Source organism: Perca fluviatilis, chromosome 13, assembly GCF_010015445.1.
Source record: "Perca fluviatilis chromosome 13, GENO_Pfluv_1.0, whole genome shotgun sequence".
In the NCBI taxonomy this organism is placed as follows: domain Eukaryota; kingdom Metazoa; phylum Chordata; class Actinopteri; order Perciformes; family Percidae; genus Perca; species Perca fluviatilis.
Genome location: NC_053124.1, coordinates 15,904,139 through 15,920,513, shown reverse-complemented (window position 1 = coordinate 15,920,513; position 16,375 = coordinate 15,904,139). Strand labels below are relative to the sequence as shown.

Genomic DNA, 16,375 nt, shown 5'->3' with positions numbered 1-16,375 from the left:
AATAATTACTGACAACCGAGGACATACTGAGGACACACAGCAGGTGGAGCAGGACGGGAGCGCTCTTCAGATGCTCTGAGTGTCACTGAGGGATACGGACACTCCACTTTAAAACCTGTCGACTACTCTTTTCAAGTCAACACAGTTTATTCCTGATGAATGAGTACAGCAGGAAGGATAACTTCACCTTCACCTGACACCTGATCCATCCGGTATTCAAAGGTGCTTTTCATCCAGAAAATAGTCTGAGAACAAAAGAGCTGAGCCGCTGAAGCCTAAAGCTGTTAACCACCGTGGAGGAGGTCACATTGTGGGAAATATGCTAGATGTTTAATTTGAATTGCCTTAAGAAACAGAATTGCCTGCTTCATACGGTGAGCACATTCACATCCTGAACACCAAAGAGGATAGGAACACTACCCCTCACATTATAATAATATGGTAAAGGAATTCAAAGGGAATAACATGCTTTCTTCATTCTCTGCATGAACTGGGTGGATCCTGAGTGACTGAAAACATTCCGAATGGTTTATCAGTAGCAGAATCAGTAGCTGTGTTTAATCTATATTATGTTTTAAGTCCAACTGAATTTAACTGCACATTTCTTTTCTGCTACAGCATCCATATCTGCTCTGTGAGTCTATGAGAGAATACATACAAGGTAGACATGTATATTTTATATGTTTGGTTTGGTTTGGTGATAGTTCCCCTGAAGGTAATTTAGAAACACTGCTGTTCTGAAGGTATTTTAAAAATCTTTAGAGATTCTCCGAACCATCAAGATGAAAAAACAATTCTCCATTGCACATAAAAACTAAATTATCCAGGCTTCCCAATTTGCACGTTATATACATCCATGTTTCTAATCCAAACAATTTTCTATATTTCCATCATTTGAACGTTTAACCAAAATGTAAAAATGTGATTAGCACTCATATTTGTCTATAATTATATAAATATTATTCTATATTTTCGGACAAAATAATGCTATTGTTCTTACGTTGTACAAACATGAATATAATATAATATAATATAATATAGGCTAATGAGTGACTAAACACCTTCATCCGGGAAAAATGTCGGTTTGCAGGCTAGATAGCTAATTAGCTAACAGCTGCGGTAAGTTTAATTAACAACTTAAAAACTTACCTGTTGATGTTAATTGTTGATTTAATGCACTAAAATCTTAGGTCTGATATGGCCGTTAGCTTCTGGTGGCTAGCGTTAGCTAATGTTAGCAAACTTAGATACTATTATCAGCTCGCTGACTTTATAACTTCTCTCTACTTATTATTACTGTTAAACTATGTTTTAGCATTTAATATTCACATGTGGCCACAAAGACCGCTATTCAGCGAACGTTAGGCCTACAGTCTTGCTTCCATGGTTACGTGGAGCAGTGTTTCTCAAACTGTTAAGGTACACAAGCAGGAATATATGGAGACTGTCAATCATTCTCGGAAATTTAAGTAATATGCACAGACATACACGTATATGATTTACACACTGTAGTTCATACTGTACGCAGTCACAGACCATTAAAAGGGTCACAGAATTAGCAAGGCATTTTACCCCTGTGATTTACATTTTTGATATCATTCCATTGATGATTCTAAACCTGAAATGTAACTGGAGCCCCAGTGTTTGCTGTGTCCACAAGGGGGCGGCAGAGTCCCTCATATTTCTTTTTAACATGCACCTTGGCAACACTAAAGGGAAATTCTCTCTCTTCTGTCTCTTTTAGTCTTTGTTTTCTTTGTTTTTGTTAGCTATCTTTCTAGAACACAATACTGCACACTTTGTAGTATAATCTATTTATTGAGGATTAGAAACATGAAAAACATATCAAAAAGCCTGTGAAAGCATCAAATAATCTTACACAATTAATAGCAAAAGATTTATATAAACCATTGATAATACTAAGTCTATTGTAGTAAACCTCTATGAAATCTTAATGAACAATATCCTCAGCAGTCGCTGACGTTGGCACCATGCTAGGAGAGCATATTCACATGTGGTTCATTTTGTGCTTGTGTGAGCAGTAACCTGAGCTTTGGAGGTTGTTATTTACATGAAGGTGTCAATGTTTGGCTGCAGTAAGTACGCGGTGTTGTCTGTGTGCATTTTGGTGCATCCATGTCTGAGTTTGAGAGAGTGTGGTGTTTGTTGTCCCAGTTTTAGTTTTCTGGCTCCGTGGACCAAGACCAGGTGATGTGCTCCTCCTCTGGTTGTAAACGTGAGGAGGCAGGGTGCAAAGATGGATGATAGATGGATGGATAATCTATAAATCACTAATGAAAAAGTTAGAGCCATGATGGAAATATCGCTGGAAAGATTAGATTATGTGAATCTAGGCTATGGATGGATGCTAGGCTGGGTGGAGGCCAGGTCAGGAGAGTGGTGGCAGGGATCGGGTGCTGACCGGGCTGTACTTCACCCTGGATGGTGATGGAGGAGGCTGAGTGAGGTGAGGGGAGGAGGGGGATGGACGAATGTGTCCACTCTGGTACTCTCTCCCAGTCCCTGAGCGCTCTGTGCCGGGAGCTTGCGACCGACCTCTGGGCCTGCGTAACTCAGGCGGGATGGAGGAGGAGGTGGGCATGCATTTGTACCGGGAGGGAGAGTGATGGGATGATGGATGACAGGTGGGTGAAGAATAGCAACCAGGTGCAGAGTCGCGACTGGGTGATGGGTGGCGACCGGGTGAGGAGTGACGGCCAGGTGAGGAGTGCCTGCCAGACAAGGGTTCACGGCTACTAGGTGGGTCTTCCTTGGTGTGTTTGGGTGACTTAGGCACCTTGGATGTTTTGGGCGATTTAGGCATGGGGTGAGAGGAGGAGTAAGAGTTAGCGCTGTGAGTGGGAGGGGCTTGGCTGGGAGAGGCAGAGTCTCCGTTGTTGGCAACCTTGTAGAGGAAGACGTCGTACTGACGGGGCGAGTTGGCCTCTGAGTGGAGCTTGGCATCTTTTGGGAGGAGCACTTCCAGGCCAATAGTGACTCCATCCTGATGTGGAAATATGGTAAGTACAGAATGATGCAACAATGTAGGAACAGTCACAGAGGCAAAAAAAATAATGAAATAAAAATGTACAAAGAAATAGAGGCATGGTTAAATATGAGACAATAAACGCCTGGTCAGACACATTATCTTGAATATGCAGCAACTGATTTCTTAGCCACTTGGGAGCAGTGGGAACAAGCTGTGAACACAGTACTGACATGTTATCACCTTCTAAGTTAATATGGCAACAGTTGCGTATTTACACATCCAGCACATATTGGGCAACATCAGAATTCATTTGTAGTCGTGTTTGTGGCCATTTGTGGCATGTAAGTCCAATATTCACTCTCCTAATAGCTTTGTTGTTTTTTGGTGTCCACTAAATTACAATACAGTTGTCCTCACTGTTTTCCCAGCAACAACACTGTGGCTTTAGTTAGAAAGCCACCTTGAAATTTGAATGTTCTGAGAGGGAGAATTTAAAAAGAAAAAACTCTTTGTGGTAGCTTTCATTCACTTTGGAGAGCTGTCCGTGGTGCTGAATGGGCACACGGCAACCATTGTTTGTGTGGCGTAATCTGTAAGCAGCTAACTCTAGCAGGAAAGCAGGGTCAGCTGTGCATTCAGTTATCATGAGCAGGGGAGCAGTTGGGCAGTAGTTAGCTTCATCATGAGCAGACATGCAAAGAAGAGAAAGCAAGAAAGAGACAGAGGGAAAGTAGAGGTCATAGCAACACACAGGGACCAGCTGAATAAAATTAAAAAGATTTATTCCAACAACTGTGAACTATAATCCTCCATGTATACCCATAAAAGTACAAAAGAACCTCAAGTACATTAAAGTATTATAAATCACATTGAAAACCAAGACATAGCGTGTGTAATATAATGTATATAGATTCAAATATCAACTCCAAGCAATTACTTTGACCTCATATAATCTAGACGCATCCACTTATTAGCAATGTCAAACATGAATATTTCACAAATACAGATTCACTTGATTTCCACTTAACTTCTTTTGCAAAGTAGTTTTCAGACACCTTTCGCTGATTACACCAATGCATGCAGGCAGAGAGAGACAGTAAGGCGGGGCAGGCAGAGGCAAGGGGAGGGTTTGAGGAAACAGGAGTGGAGACAATGATGGAGAGAGAGTTCATTGGCCGAAGACCAAGGCAGGGCATCAGTAGAAAGGGAAGTCACTCATGAGTTGGTCCAAGCCAGAGATTTTAGTCCAGCGTAAGATGCGATAGAGGAAAAAAAGGAAGCGGTGGCGCCACTATGTGATCAGCATTGGCATGGCAGCCTTGTAAACAGGACTATTGTGCTTCTCAAGTTGTATCCTAAATTCATGTTGTGCTTACTTTTGACATTAGACCTGATTGGACTGTTTAAAATGCAAAGTATACACTTTGCAACAATATATAACAATTTGTTGTAGTTTGTGTGCGAATTAAATATTTTGGTCTGATTCTCCAGACACTTTGACAGATGGTGATATTATACCAGGTTGTTCTGGAGCGTGTTTACCTCAGCGTTTTCCTCTGTGTTGTTTGGGGCGTGGCCCTGGTCGTGGACAACAGAGGCTGGACGGTTGTTCTCGTGTTTGGGGGAATGAGAGTTGAGGATGTTCATTGATCCCTCTTCCTTGGCTTGTGGGGACCTTGCTGGGTCCTCCTGCTTCTGAGGATCATCCTGTGGGGAGAGTTTATTAATCTTTGATACATGCCTCGCACTGACATTTACAAGCACATCTCTGTATATAGACACACGCAGGACGAGGGTTTGTAGATGTTCAGCAAACCTTAAAGTGCATCAGATCCTCGGATTTGTATGTTTTGGTGTGTGTGCAACTGCAGGAAAGTGTGTGTGGAGCCTGAAATGCTTTTCTGCATGTGTCCCTTTTAATACTAATAGCTTTACCACACTTATTCGTTATTGTACAATCTTTTTTTTTAAATGTGTATTTTATTACAGTTGATGGGATGGGGTAGCATTTCTTGACATGTCCAATTCAATGGACTATGTAGTCATTTAATAGAAATAAACTAAAATAAATATACAATTCAACAATGTCCAAAACAAAAATATGCCAGAAAGCTCTTCCCCATGCTAGAGATGAACTTTCTTGAGCTGATACGGGCCACTGTATGGACTGATACTGCACCTGTATGCTGAGACCCCTATCTAATCAACCAATCGTGTCAATCATTGCAAAAATACCAATCGGCCCTCTGACATTTAAAAAGCATTGCATTGCAGACCATTTGTCTGCAGGGGCTCTTTACCCTCTAGACCTGACATTTAGAGCATCCTGAAGTCACAGACACTCATCTATAACTGCACTGAAATGCCAGCGGAGCTCTGAGAGGCTTGTATTATAAGAGCAAGTCACAATATGTTCACTTCATTTAGCCCAGCCCAAGTATGACTGAAAATCAATATATGATTTTGAAATTCTATCAGTGTGTGCTTGTGTTTGCAGAGTGTTAAATGCATGCAATTGACCGTTGGAGAGCCGTGTTTGTATGACTACAAAACTAGTGTCAGTGTACGTCTGCATGTGTCAGCTTGTAAATGACCAAGCCATCGATTTGATTGGCATGTCACAAACATCTGAAGGTCAGAGGCACAGCAGGCAGTAAGTAGGCCACCATTGATCGGTCACACTGGCTACTGCTGGACAAAACTCACTAAACACCCTTTCACAGCAGACAACAAGCTCAAAAAGCCAAGTCATGATCTCGTAGACTTTATGTGCTGTTTATGGTTCATCTCTGACTCTATTAACAAGATTCTTTATTGTTTATTGAAGTTAAGAATTAAACCATGTATCAGTAGGTGTGTATGATTGATAAATACCAAACAGGGGCACACATACATCTGCCTGCAAACACAAAACCCCACAAACACACAGAAACATGGATAGCAATTAATGCAATCAATGCGCACAGATTCATATTCACAGACAGACACACATGCACACACATGATGCAACTCGCTTTATAGCAGCACTACATGCACGACCTTAAGAAGAGAATTGGGTAGAAAAGAGGAAACCTGCTGCAGAGGGACCCTAAAATGGCTGTCTGAGCTTTATGGGTACAAGAGCAAAGCCAGCAGTTAAAACAAAATGGAGGCTCAGCTTCTTCACCAAGCTTCTTGGGAAGCTGCCGAGGTAAGAGAGGCAGCAAATGTGGGAACTTGCTATTTAATCACACAGCTGTGTGATGACATATCGCCTCTGAACAACTAGTTGCAGGAATCCTTGCGAGAAGGTGATTAATCATTTTAACCTACAGTGTACGTGGAATGCATCTGATAAGATCAGATACAGGGAGAGTTTGTGGAAGTGAGGTTTGCAGTAAGCGGAAATCTGGCATCTAGCGGTTGCACAATGGGTAAGTTCAAAGCAAAGCCAGGGAGGGAAATTGCTTTTGAGCACTGTGGACATTTCCGTTCTCCTTACCTGGAAGTGATTATAAGGGTTTCTGGGTTTATATTCCCAGGTATAGCTGGTTGCTGATGACCTCTGCAGGGATCGGTGAGTGTGAAAAGCATTAAACAAACACATGCTGTACATTCAAAATTATAGGTGGAAATCCCAATGAGAAGTTACTGATTTCACAGGGCACTAAGGTGAGCTGGATGTGTGCATAATACTACTGTACAAGCTTAAGTTAGTGGTTTGGTGTTAGTACTGTCAATTGGAACAGATTGACGGTTGTGCACAAAGACAGAAAAACAGACAAACCCAGACAGATATAAAAATCTAATCACTATGTAAGCTGGCAGAGAGAAAACATAGGAGAGGACATCGTGAACAAAGAGGAAATATTACAACAGAAAACAGACAAAGAGAAAAGAAATCGTGGATGCACTGAAAAGTTAGACAAATATAATGAATAGGAAGAAGATGAATGGAAGGAAAGAAAAGGGAGAATAAACACACAGAGAGTTGTGGCGTACCTGACAGATAATGTTGTCATAGTACGCCAGGTTGTGAGTGTGAGCTTGGGGAGCGTGCGGAGGGGTGTCACACAATTTCCTTACGTTTGGCTGCGAGCCGTCAGCTGTTGTGGAAATGGAGAGGCCGTCTGTCTGTGGCTCGCTGCTCTGTGGGCAGTACTTACTGCAGGAGGGCAACGAGAGAGATTTGTGTCATAAATATTTATATATATATATATTTTTTTTTTTTTAAGCATTCTGTGCATTTGTATGTCTCCAGGACACATTATACACAAAATGATATCATCAAGGTCTAAGAACATAAATAATTCAGTGGATACCAAAGATAATTAGATAAACTCTAAAGACTACATTGCATTTAGTGACAAAAAAATCTAATTGATTTAATTAGATGGATTTTTCTCTGTTCACTGCTTGTTGACACTTGACTTCATCTCAATTTAACTCCATTCTCATCTCTGTCCCTCTCTGCTGTTCCTGTGCTGTCTTTATAATTTGATTTCAACATTCTTTCTCAGTCGTTAGGTTGTAAAGTCTTACAGGAATTAGACTGGTGACACATACACAGTCACAGCCACTTCTCTCAGCACCCATCACATAGTGTAACTTCCAACACATATTTTTACATTCTCACCTCCCAGTCACACAAACACACCTGCGTTTGCGAAGGCGCCTGTTCTCATTCTTGAGGCGGTGCAGCCTCTTGGCAAAGAATACGATGATCATGAAGAGGAAGATGAGCACCAGGGAAGCCACGCCCACCACCGCACACATAACCTGGAAGTCTGTGACCGCCCAATCACAGCGCGTGCCTTTGTTCCAGATGTAGTCCTGCACATTGCACCTGTTTGCAAAGCAATGCAAAGTAGCAATATTGGCCCTTTTGATTAATGTGACACTTTTGTGGTCAGAAAAACAGCGCTAAATAATGTTCCTCCTCTGACCTGCTGTAATAAAAAAAAATAAAAAAACAACAACAAAAAGGCCAAAACCCAAGAGGTTTAATATGAGTGTGTAACCGTTGCACTAGCCTATTTACCATATTTATGACCACAGCATGTAAGCCACATTAAAAAGTGTAAAATAGTACTCGGTGCGCCCTGAGGTCTGTGCAGCAAAGCAGGGATTCGGCCTGCAGCCCAGCCCTTAATGAGATCAAAGGATCAGGATATGTGCGTGCATGTGTAAGTTTGTGTGTATCTTTTCCATATTCCTGTCATTACTGTTCAATTGCATGCAAGTTTGAAGTGTGTCCACATCAGATTGTGTGTGTGTGTGCGCCCTTACTCAGCAGGTATGATGAGATGAGCAACAGTTTACCTCCAAGCCTATACAGAGTCTGCTGGATAGGACAGATGGTGCGTGAATGTGTGGGTATGTGCACGAGGACTGTGTGTGTATGGGTGTCTCTCCCTGGCCTTACTGTATTGTCCTCATGCCTTCTGTGTGTGCATACTGCATGTGTCTACATCAGCTGTCACCAGCCTATGAGCACCCCGCCCGCCTCCCAAACTGAGCTAATCCCTCAGCGACCCTGCTGTGATCTTGACGAACCCTCATGACACATTAAGCCAACCTTATATCTATGTGCGTGTCTGTCTTTTTAGTGTCTATTCGCTGTCTGAAATGTCCTAAATCATTTCTTCTTCTTTTGTGTTGGAGAGGCAACACATTGGAAATCATCCCAACAAGACAATTAAAAAGAGGAATGTTTTTAACACCTTATAGATACACCCTCAACATGCCTGCTGCCACTCACACACAGTACCACTTTTCCTCTAAGAAATCACTGCCTGCTTGTAAATGCTACTAAAAATTCATTCATTGAGCATATGATGAAAACACAGGAAGGCTGTAATCCTCCTTACAATTTACCCAAGGACAACAAACCAGCCGGTGTAATTACCACGTTTCTCACCTGCAGAAGGCTCCCATTCCTGCCACCACAGTGCACACTCCTCCATTGAAGCAGAAATTGGGTTCAATGTCACACTGAGACACACACACGCCAGGTCCAGAGCGCACAAAGCCCAGCCTGCAGCCATCAGTCCCCATGGCGCCACCTAAGCCTAACTCCTCACCCTTGTCCGGCCCTGGCATGGCAGGAGCTGGGAGGGAGGGCCCACTATCCGTGTTAGGCCTCACATCAGGAACAGCAGGAGAACCAGCCAGGAGAGGATTCTCATCCTCCATTTCAGGCGGGGGTGAAGGGGTGGGCTCAGGTTCTGGGGTCGTATCTAACGTCGAGAGGTCGTCATCAGGTGACAGATAGTCATAAAAGTCAGAAAGCGTCCATGCAGTAGGGTCTCCGCCTTTTTGCTTCTGGGCTTTTGGGGCTTTGGCCCAATCCAGAGCAACATCAGAGGACACAATATCCGGCGCAGGGCTGTGAAACTCCACGGTGATGACATCATCTGACATGGGGTTTCCGGGCTGGTCTGGACCCCCCCCACCGGCGGTGAGCTCCTCCCCCACCGTTTGGTCCTCCTCTACGACGTCTAGATGGGCGTGTTTATGAGAATGGTGGCGTTTGGTGGAGCTGAGTGGGAGTTTAGCCCCGAGCATGAGCCCTGCTCCGATCAGGTGGTCCCTCTCTGCGGAGTCATCACTGAGCACCATCCTGGTGTTCAAGGCCTCCTTGTTGACAGATGATTGATTGTGGTGATGATGGTGCCTGGCCAGTGAATGCCTCCCTGTCAGTCAGACACAAAAAGGCATTAAAGAGGCATTCCAGTCATCTAGTATTGCATTTCCATAAAGTTGGAAGACTGGCAAGAGTCCGATTAAACAAAACCTTTATTTGGCTTTTTGCCAAGAGTTAGATAAGATCGAAAATGAACAAAATCCACCTACTAGCACCTCTAACGCTGACTTAATCTGTACAAAAATGTAATAAAACATGTAATGGGAGGTTATGTGTCAGACTATTTCCTCATGTAGTCTTGTTGTCACTGTAAGGTTGCCAGGCAACCAGTTGAGATTCAAGTGAAGTTACTGCAAGCCAAGAAATAGTCCCACACGTAACTCCCCATAAAATCCCAATTTGCCATTTTTACGCATAGTTTTTTTGTACAGACTAAACAAACAAGATATTATTTGTTAATGTGTTCTTCAGAGGTGCTGGTTGGTGAATTGTGTTGCCCCTGTTTCCAGTCTTTATGCTGAACTAGACTGACTAGATTCTCCCCTCTGATCGTATTGTCAACACTGCATCGATGCTAGAGTGTCAGAGCTAAATCCCAAGGTTGTTTGACAAAGATTGTGGCCCAAGGATGAGGCATGAATAAGTTAAATGGATCCCTACAGTATAATGTAGAGATGCCTTAAGGCTATATCAGGCTAGTTTTCTAAGGGAATACTGTTGTCACAATACCATTCACTGTAAATTCAGCTGAATTTGAAAAACAATGCAATAAATATATGCACTAAATGCGTTCTCATGAGAGAGCTGATTTGAGCTTAAGAGCTAACTGATTAATTGTCAAAGAAATCAAAAACAAGAGCTGAAGACTGCCGTGTAATCAGACTGTAGCGATGTAGGATTAGGCACATTGAGTGACTGACTAATGTGCTCTGGTGACCAAGACTGGGTGAGGATTAGGATTTAAAGCAACAGGTTAGAGGCTGGTCAGGCACTTCTCCTGTACTTTGCAATCTACAGGGCAAGATTCACACACAAAGAGGCAGAGAGGCAGACAAAGAAAGATAAAGACAGAACTGGGAGGTACAGATGGACAGGAATTCTCTAAACATTTTAACATGCAGCAGACCAATGATTGGCCAGTCATTTCTTAATTCATGTTGTGCAGCCAGACATTGTCCAAACCCACAGAATGCTTTGAAATTCAAGTAGAGAGCCCAAAGTTTCCAAAACTACCAAACCTTACGGGATGAATTTTGGGGAAATGGATAAAAAAAGAAATAGGTACAAGGCATCTAGAAGATTAACAGAATGGTGTAGCCATAAAAACATGAAATCTTGGGTTTGGATTCAACTCAGCGTAAACATCAAATTACTTCAATTCAGAGTGGGAAAGAGTTGGAAGCTAATAGAAATACTGGAAGGAAGTGTAGAATAAATTGTGTTTAAAGGGGTAATTTGACAAAAAAATGTATATGCTTATTCACTTTCTTGCTGAGTCAGATGAGAAAGTTGATAGCACTCATGTTTCTACGCTAAATGTGAAGACACCACCTGCAGCCAGTTAGCTTATCTTAGCTTAGCACAAAGACTGGAAACAGAGAGAGATAAACAGCTGATAAACCCCATCTGCTATAACAATTAATTGTTTAACTGCAGAGGTGCTGGTAAGGGGATTTTGTTACTTTTGGACAGAGCCGGTCTGCTAAGATACATTAACTGGCTGATGGTGGTAGCTTCATATTTAGCATAGAAACATGAGTGCTATCAATCTTGTCATCTAACTCTTGGGACAAGCATATGTATGCATTTCTCAAAATGTCAATATATTTAAGGGGAAAGGGGACTAGAAAGAAAAAAAGAAAGAAGACTCTGTTGTTGCACAGTTTTGGGAATATAATGTTCCCACAGTTTAAGACTGACAGACTGAATTTCAAGAAGCCACTTCTTCACACTTTTCCACTGGCCTGGTACATTTGTGCAAACGGCCAAACTCAACCCAATTCTTGGCTGGACGGCTTCTCTCCCACTGCCACCCTGAAATCACTGTGTCCAATGAGATCACTGCTTTCAGTGTCTGGTACTTTATTCAGAGCTAATACTAAAACCATCTGAACGTGCCTCGAATCACGAAGACCAGTGGTAGCTGAGGAACCATGAGATTCACCACACACACGCACACACACACACACACACACACACACACACACACACACACACACACACACACACACACACACTCCAGTTGCCATGGTGAGATGTAAAGAGGTGCCATGTTAAAAGGAGAAGTGGAGTGAGAGAGTTGCAATGGAAACAGAGAATCCAGTGTTCGCGCTCTCTCTCTCTCTTGTTTTTCAATCAATCAGCCAGCCAGGCAGTAAGTGTTATATGCCAACTCCATCTCTGGGAAAACCGAGGTGGAATGAACTTGAATGCTTCACAGTTTGTGAAAGAGATAAACATACTCCACCAGTTAAAACTGATTACAACAGATTCAAATTTCATTTAAAGGTTCAATCTGCCAATTTGTCCCTTGTTGAGACTCAGATGCAGCATCCTGTTAGTAGCTGGCAGTCTTATAGCGATTACAAGAGCAAAAGGGAACATGAAGAGATTACAAGGACAAGACAAGCAAATTGAATGCACGACTCCCCTTCATAGAAATTTCCGTCTTAGAAATGGTGTGATGTGTTCCTTTAGCTGCTGCTCAGCACTAAACCTCTGGCACCATGCTGTGTGTGTGTGTGTGTGTGTGTGTGTGTGTGTGTGTGTGTGTGTGTGTGTGTGTGTGTGTGTGTGTGTGTGTGTGTGTGTGTGTGTGTGTGTGTGTGTGTGTGTGTGTGTGTGTGTGTGTGTGTGTGTGTGGTCATGGAGATGCTTGTTATCTATTGTGACATAGCATTATCTTTCTGGGGCTACAGGGCAGATGGACCTCACAGTATGCACTCAATCAGACAAACACACTCACATGGCAGAGCACCCAAGAGTCTGGATTTGATCCATATTACTTTACATTGCTAACAAGGACAATCTGTTTTTGTGTATATGTGGATTGGTTTATTGGTTTTATATAGAACTGAAATGATTAGTTGATTCATTGATTGATTATCACCTGCCTAATATGCAGCTATTTTAATTGATTAAAACAGTAAAAAGTAATTTCTCAAGTCACTTTTAAGCAAAAATGCCAAAAATTCACAGAAAATTTGCCCCTTTTCTTCGTCCCTTTTAATAGTAAATGGAATACATTTTTGGTTTTGGTTTGTTAGTCTGGCACAACAAGGGTGGGCTTTTCAGATTGTAAAGTCCTTCAGAGCAAATTTGTGATTTTGGGCTGTATAAATAAAATTCTTAACAAACAAGCACTCTGAATATGTCAACTTGATCAATAATGAAAATAAGTTGCAGCTAATAGTTGAATATGATAATTTAAAAGTGCAGACCTGCTATAAAAGCAAACTTATGTGCATGAGTTGCAGCATGTGTTAAACTCGTTTTGCCTGAAAAATTAGGCAATCCTAGTCGGAGAGATTCATCATAAACCTGTATAAGAACATTAAATGAATATCAAGGCTACATTATCCATTGTCTTATCAGTTTTATTTGCTCGGTTTGTTACTGTAAGGGTCATGGAGAAAACCTTACACTTCTCTCCATATTCTCCCTAGATTGCCAGAGAAATTAATGAAGATTCACCTAGACTATAGTCTACTGCCTAATGAATAACATATGTCGATAGCCACGTGGTCTCTGGGGGGTTTCAAGTGTGACAGACAGGACGCCTGGCGTATATTTATTACAGTTAGCGCCTGGTTACACATTGAGGACGCGAGATGCGGCGAGAGAGGGAGGGGAGGGGGGTGGGGGGGGGGGTTACATTGGCAGCGCGTGCCCATATGAACCGGCGACCCTCTGCGTGCACGAGCCACCCTGTTGCTGGGCAGCGGCAGCAGCGCTCATGTCTACATTAACAAGATGTGCCACATTTCCACTACTATCAGCGCGCGCGCGAGTGTGTGCCAGACAGAGCAGAGACATGGTTGTATCAGATTCTCGTTCCCACACTGCCTGCCTCCGTGTCTCAAGGGATGGACAGTAGCCTAGGCTAAAAGAGAAGGCTTGGGGAGGGAGAAGAGGTGTAGCGGTTGTCTCTGGCTTTCCCTGAATGTCTGGAGTAATTCAATCCTTTTAGCGCCGTGAATAGGCCTCCTGTAGCCTGGCCACGGTGCACCTAATCCCGCCTTTGTCTGGGCCACGCACCGCCGCGGCGAGTCGCAGCTGCAGTAGGCTACTGAACTGTCAAATGTCTCTATCTCTCTCTGATCACCCACAGGCACGTCTTTCCTCTAATACAGATGTTCCTTCCTAGAGCTTATAACATTTAGAACAATTACCTTTTTATAATAGTTACAGTAGGGAGAGGTTTTTCTCCTGTCGGATTTAAAATGGGCATGAGATTGACCGGACCATGGCCACCCACAGCCGGTTCAAGTGTCATTAATGATCAATAGCAGCTCTCAGCATGACAGAAAATATGGCAGATAATATCATACACTTGGATTTGTCAGCATAGAGTAGGGATTGATTGACAGTCTTTAAATGCAATTTTAATGCTAAATATGAGCCAGATGACATTATAACTGCCAAAATGCAATGGATTATCAGTGTATTTAAAATATCAGTGTCCATAAAACAGAATACAAAAACAGCTATCAATACCCAGCGTGTTACTATCCATAGGCTCAAAGACTGCCGACAGATAAAACGATTGCATATTAACCATCAATGACCAAATTTAGCTAAATGGCAGTTGCATCCCCATGCCGCATAAACGGAAAATTGTCATTTTTCTATTTCATATGCCAATGCAGGTGTGATTTGATTCACACACGTGCGCGCTTTCTTGCACAAACACACGCAGACATAGCTCACACACACGCACAGGGTGGGACTAGTGCAGTGGACTTACCGTGAGCAGACAGGGGGATAATGACCATTGAGATGGTCAGTAGCACCTGCCAGGTGCCCAAACGACTGTCAACGCGCTCCATACCAATGGCTATCCCTTTGCCACACTGATGCAAACTGTGATCTCGTTCCTCGTTATACCGGTCAGATTGTGGGGCCGTACGATAATCCTCACAGCTGATCCTGCAAAGTTCAGATCTTGACCGTTTTCGCCATGTTGCCGTTAACCTCCCCAAACGTTGGCCTCCCTCGGAGCTGGTATGCGTGTGTTTCTCTCTCACCCTTTTACCGGCTTGGGTTCGGTCCCATCGTACCGAGCGGCTGCCCTCTCCTCCACACCTTTAGCGCGCGCGTGTCACACTGCGCTTTGGGCTCCGCCGGCAGGTCCAGTGCACCGCGAGGAGCTGTAGTAGCCTAGTACTGCGCGCGACCGGCTGACGGTCTGCAGACGATATTTTAATGAGCCAGGTTTGTCGCTGCCTGTCTGTCTGTGTACTGTATATGCGATCCGTTAAGCCTTTCCCGTTGCATAGGCGATGAACGGCAAAGCGCGGCGCAGAACGGCACGGCACGTCGTGCGCGTAAAGTGCGTTTGGGTGTCAAAGTGCCAGCACACACACCCGAGTAAATGCTCGCCAGTGTCCAGCCTCAGTAGCTCATGCAGAATTGGGCTGAGTGGGATTTAAGCAGCATCTGTTGTCACTGGAAGTCAATATGCTCCACTTTACACCACAAATAATGTGTGTGAACATCATGTCCAAGAGTGTGTGTGTGTGTGTCTCTCTCTCTCTCTCTCTCTCTCTCTCTCTCTCTCTCTCTCTCTCTCTCTGTGTTTATATGTCAGGGGGTTATTTGTGTGCATGTTGCCTTTGCCCAGCAGCTGTGTGTGTGTGTGTGTGTGTGTGTGTGTGTGTGTGTGTGTGTTGTGTGTGTGTGTGTGTGTGCATAGTAGGTGGATAATCCTCTAACTGTTATATCGTGATATGCCCCAGACAATGGCATCTGCTGCTGTATAGACCCCCCCACACATACACACACACACACACACACACACACACACACACACATACACTGCTCTGACCACTCAAAAGTCCCCCTTTCTCACATGCCCCCCATGGTTTAATACACTGTCTCGATTTCCATAGTCTCCCTCTCCCCTTATCACAAGATACCCAAACACACACACACACACACACACACACACACACACACACACACACACACACACACACACACACACACACACACACACACACACACACACACACACACACACACACACACACGTCACTTTTCACACTGCCTTTGCACCACTTCATATTACTATCCCCTGTCACCCTAAATACCATACTATAATTGCCTCCAAATACATTGATGTAATCGTTACTCTGTGATACTAATCCATGTTCCTGTTTCTCTGTCTCCTTTACTGTCACAAACAGCTAACAAAATGGCCTGCAGAGGGCTGACTACCCACTCCTCTCCTATATGGGATTATGTCAAATACATTATGAAATAATTATGACCAAATGCTCTGTTCATAGTTTACAAAAAACTAGTATCATTGAGTCATTACACATTGAATCGGGAGTGAAATGATCCAAGCCCCTGCTGTGTGCAGCATAGCCTACCGCTGTTCCCAATCAATCCTCCAAAAAAACAGCTAAACTGAGTCCACCTCATGCAAAACCCCACTCTCAGCAACGAAAGAGTGGGGTTTTGCATGAGAAGGACCTGGCAGGGAGATAGGGGGAAAAATAGAGAAAGGGACAGCCACAAGAGATGAAGAGAGAGAG

At 43.4% G+C, this 16,375-nt stretch overlaps 1 protein-coding gene across 7 annotated transcripts; it reads right to left on the bottom strand.

The window, feature by feature from the left end:
• Window positions 1-1,798: 1,798 nt before the first annotated feature.
• LOC120571709 (chondroitin sulfate proteoglycan 5-like) lies at window positions 1,799-15,350 on the bottom strand. 7 transcript variants are annotated; one of them, XM_039820779.1, is made up of 7 exons: window positions 14,581-15,350; window positions 8,889-9,663; window positions 7,605-7,814; window positions 6,971-7,133; window positions 6,471-6,533; window positions 4,532-4,696; window positions 1,799-3,004 (listed from the first exon to the last, which is right to left on the bottom strand). In XM_039820779.1, exons 1-7 carry the CDS (start codon window positions 14,660-14,662, stop codon window positions 2,390-2,392), a joined length of 2,073 nt encoding a protein of 690 aa, XP_039676713.1. In that variant the 5' UTR covers window positions 14,663-15,350; the 3' UTR covers window positions 1,799-2,389. The 7 variants fall into 7 exon arrangements, with proteins under 7 accessions (XP_039676713.1, XP_039676716.1, XP_039676714.1 ...); XM_039820782.1 differs by having other exon boundaries at window positions 7,055-7,133; XM_039820780.1 differs by having other exon boundaries at window positions 7,626-7,814; window positions 14,581-15,348.
• Between the last annotated feature and the right edge of the window lie 1,025 nt (window positions 15,351-16,375).

Bases quoted from the DNA above. Each gene is read 5' to 3' on its own strand.
- LOC120571709 (XM_039820779.1), bottom strand. From the start codon at position 14,662: ATGGAGCGCGTTGACAGTCGTTTGGGCACCTGGCAGGTGCTACTGACC. The intron at 4,697-6,470 runs GTAAGGAGAACG...CTCTCCCCACAG, and splicing joins ACCCTTATAATCACTTCCAG to GATGATCCTCAGAAGCAGGA. The intron at 3,005-4,531 runs GTAAACACGCTC...TTTCCACATCAG, and splicing joins ACACAGAGGAAAACGCTGAG to GATGGAGTCACTATTGGCCT.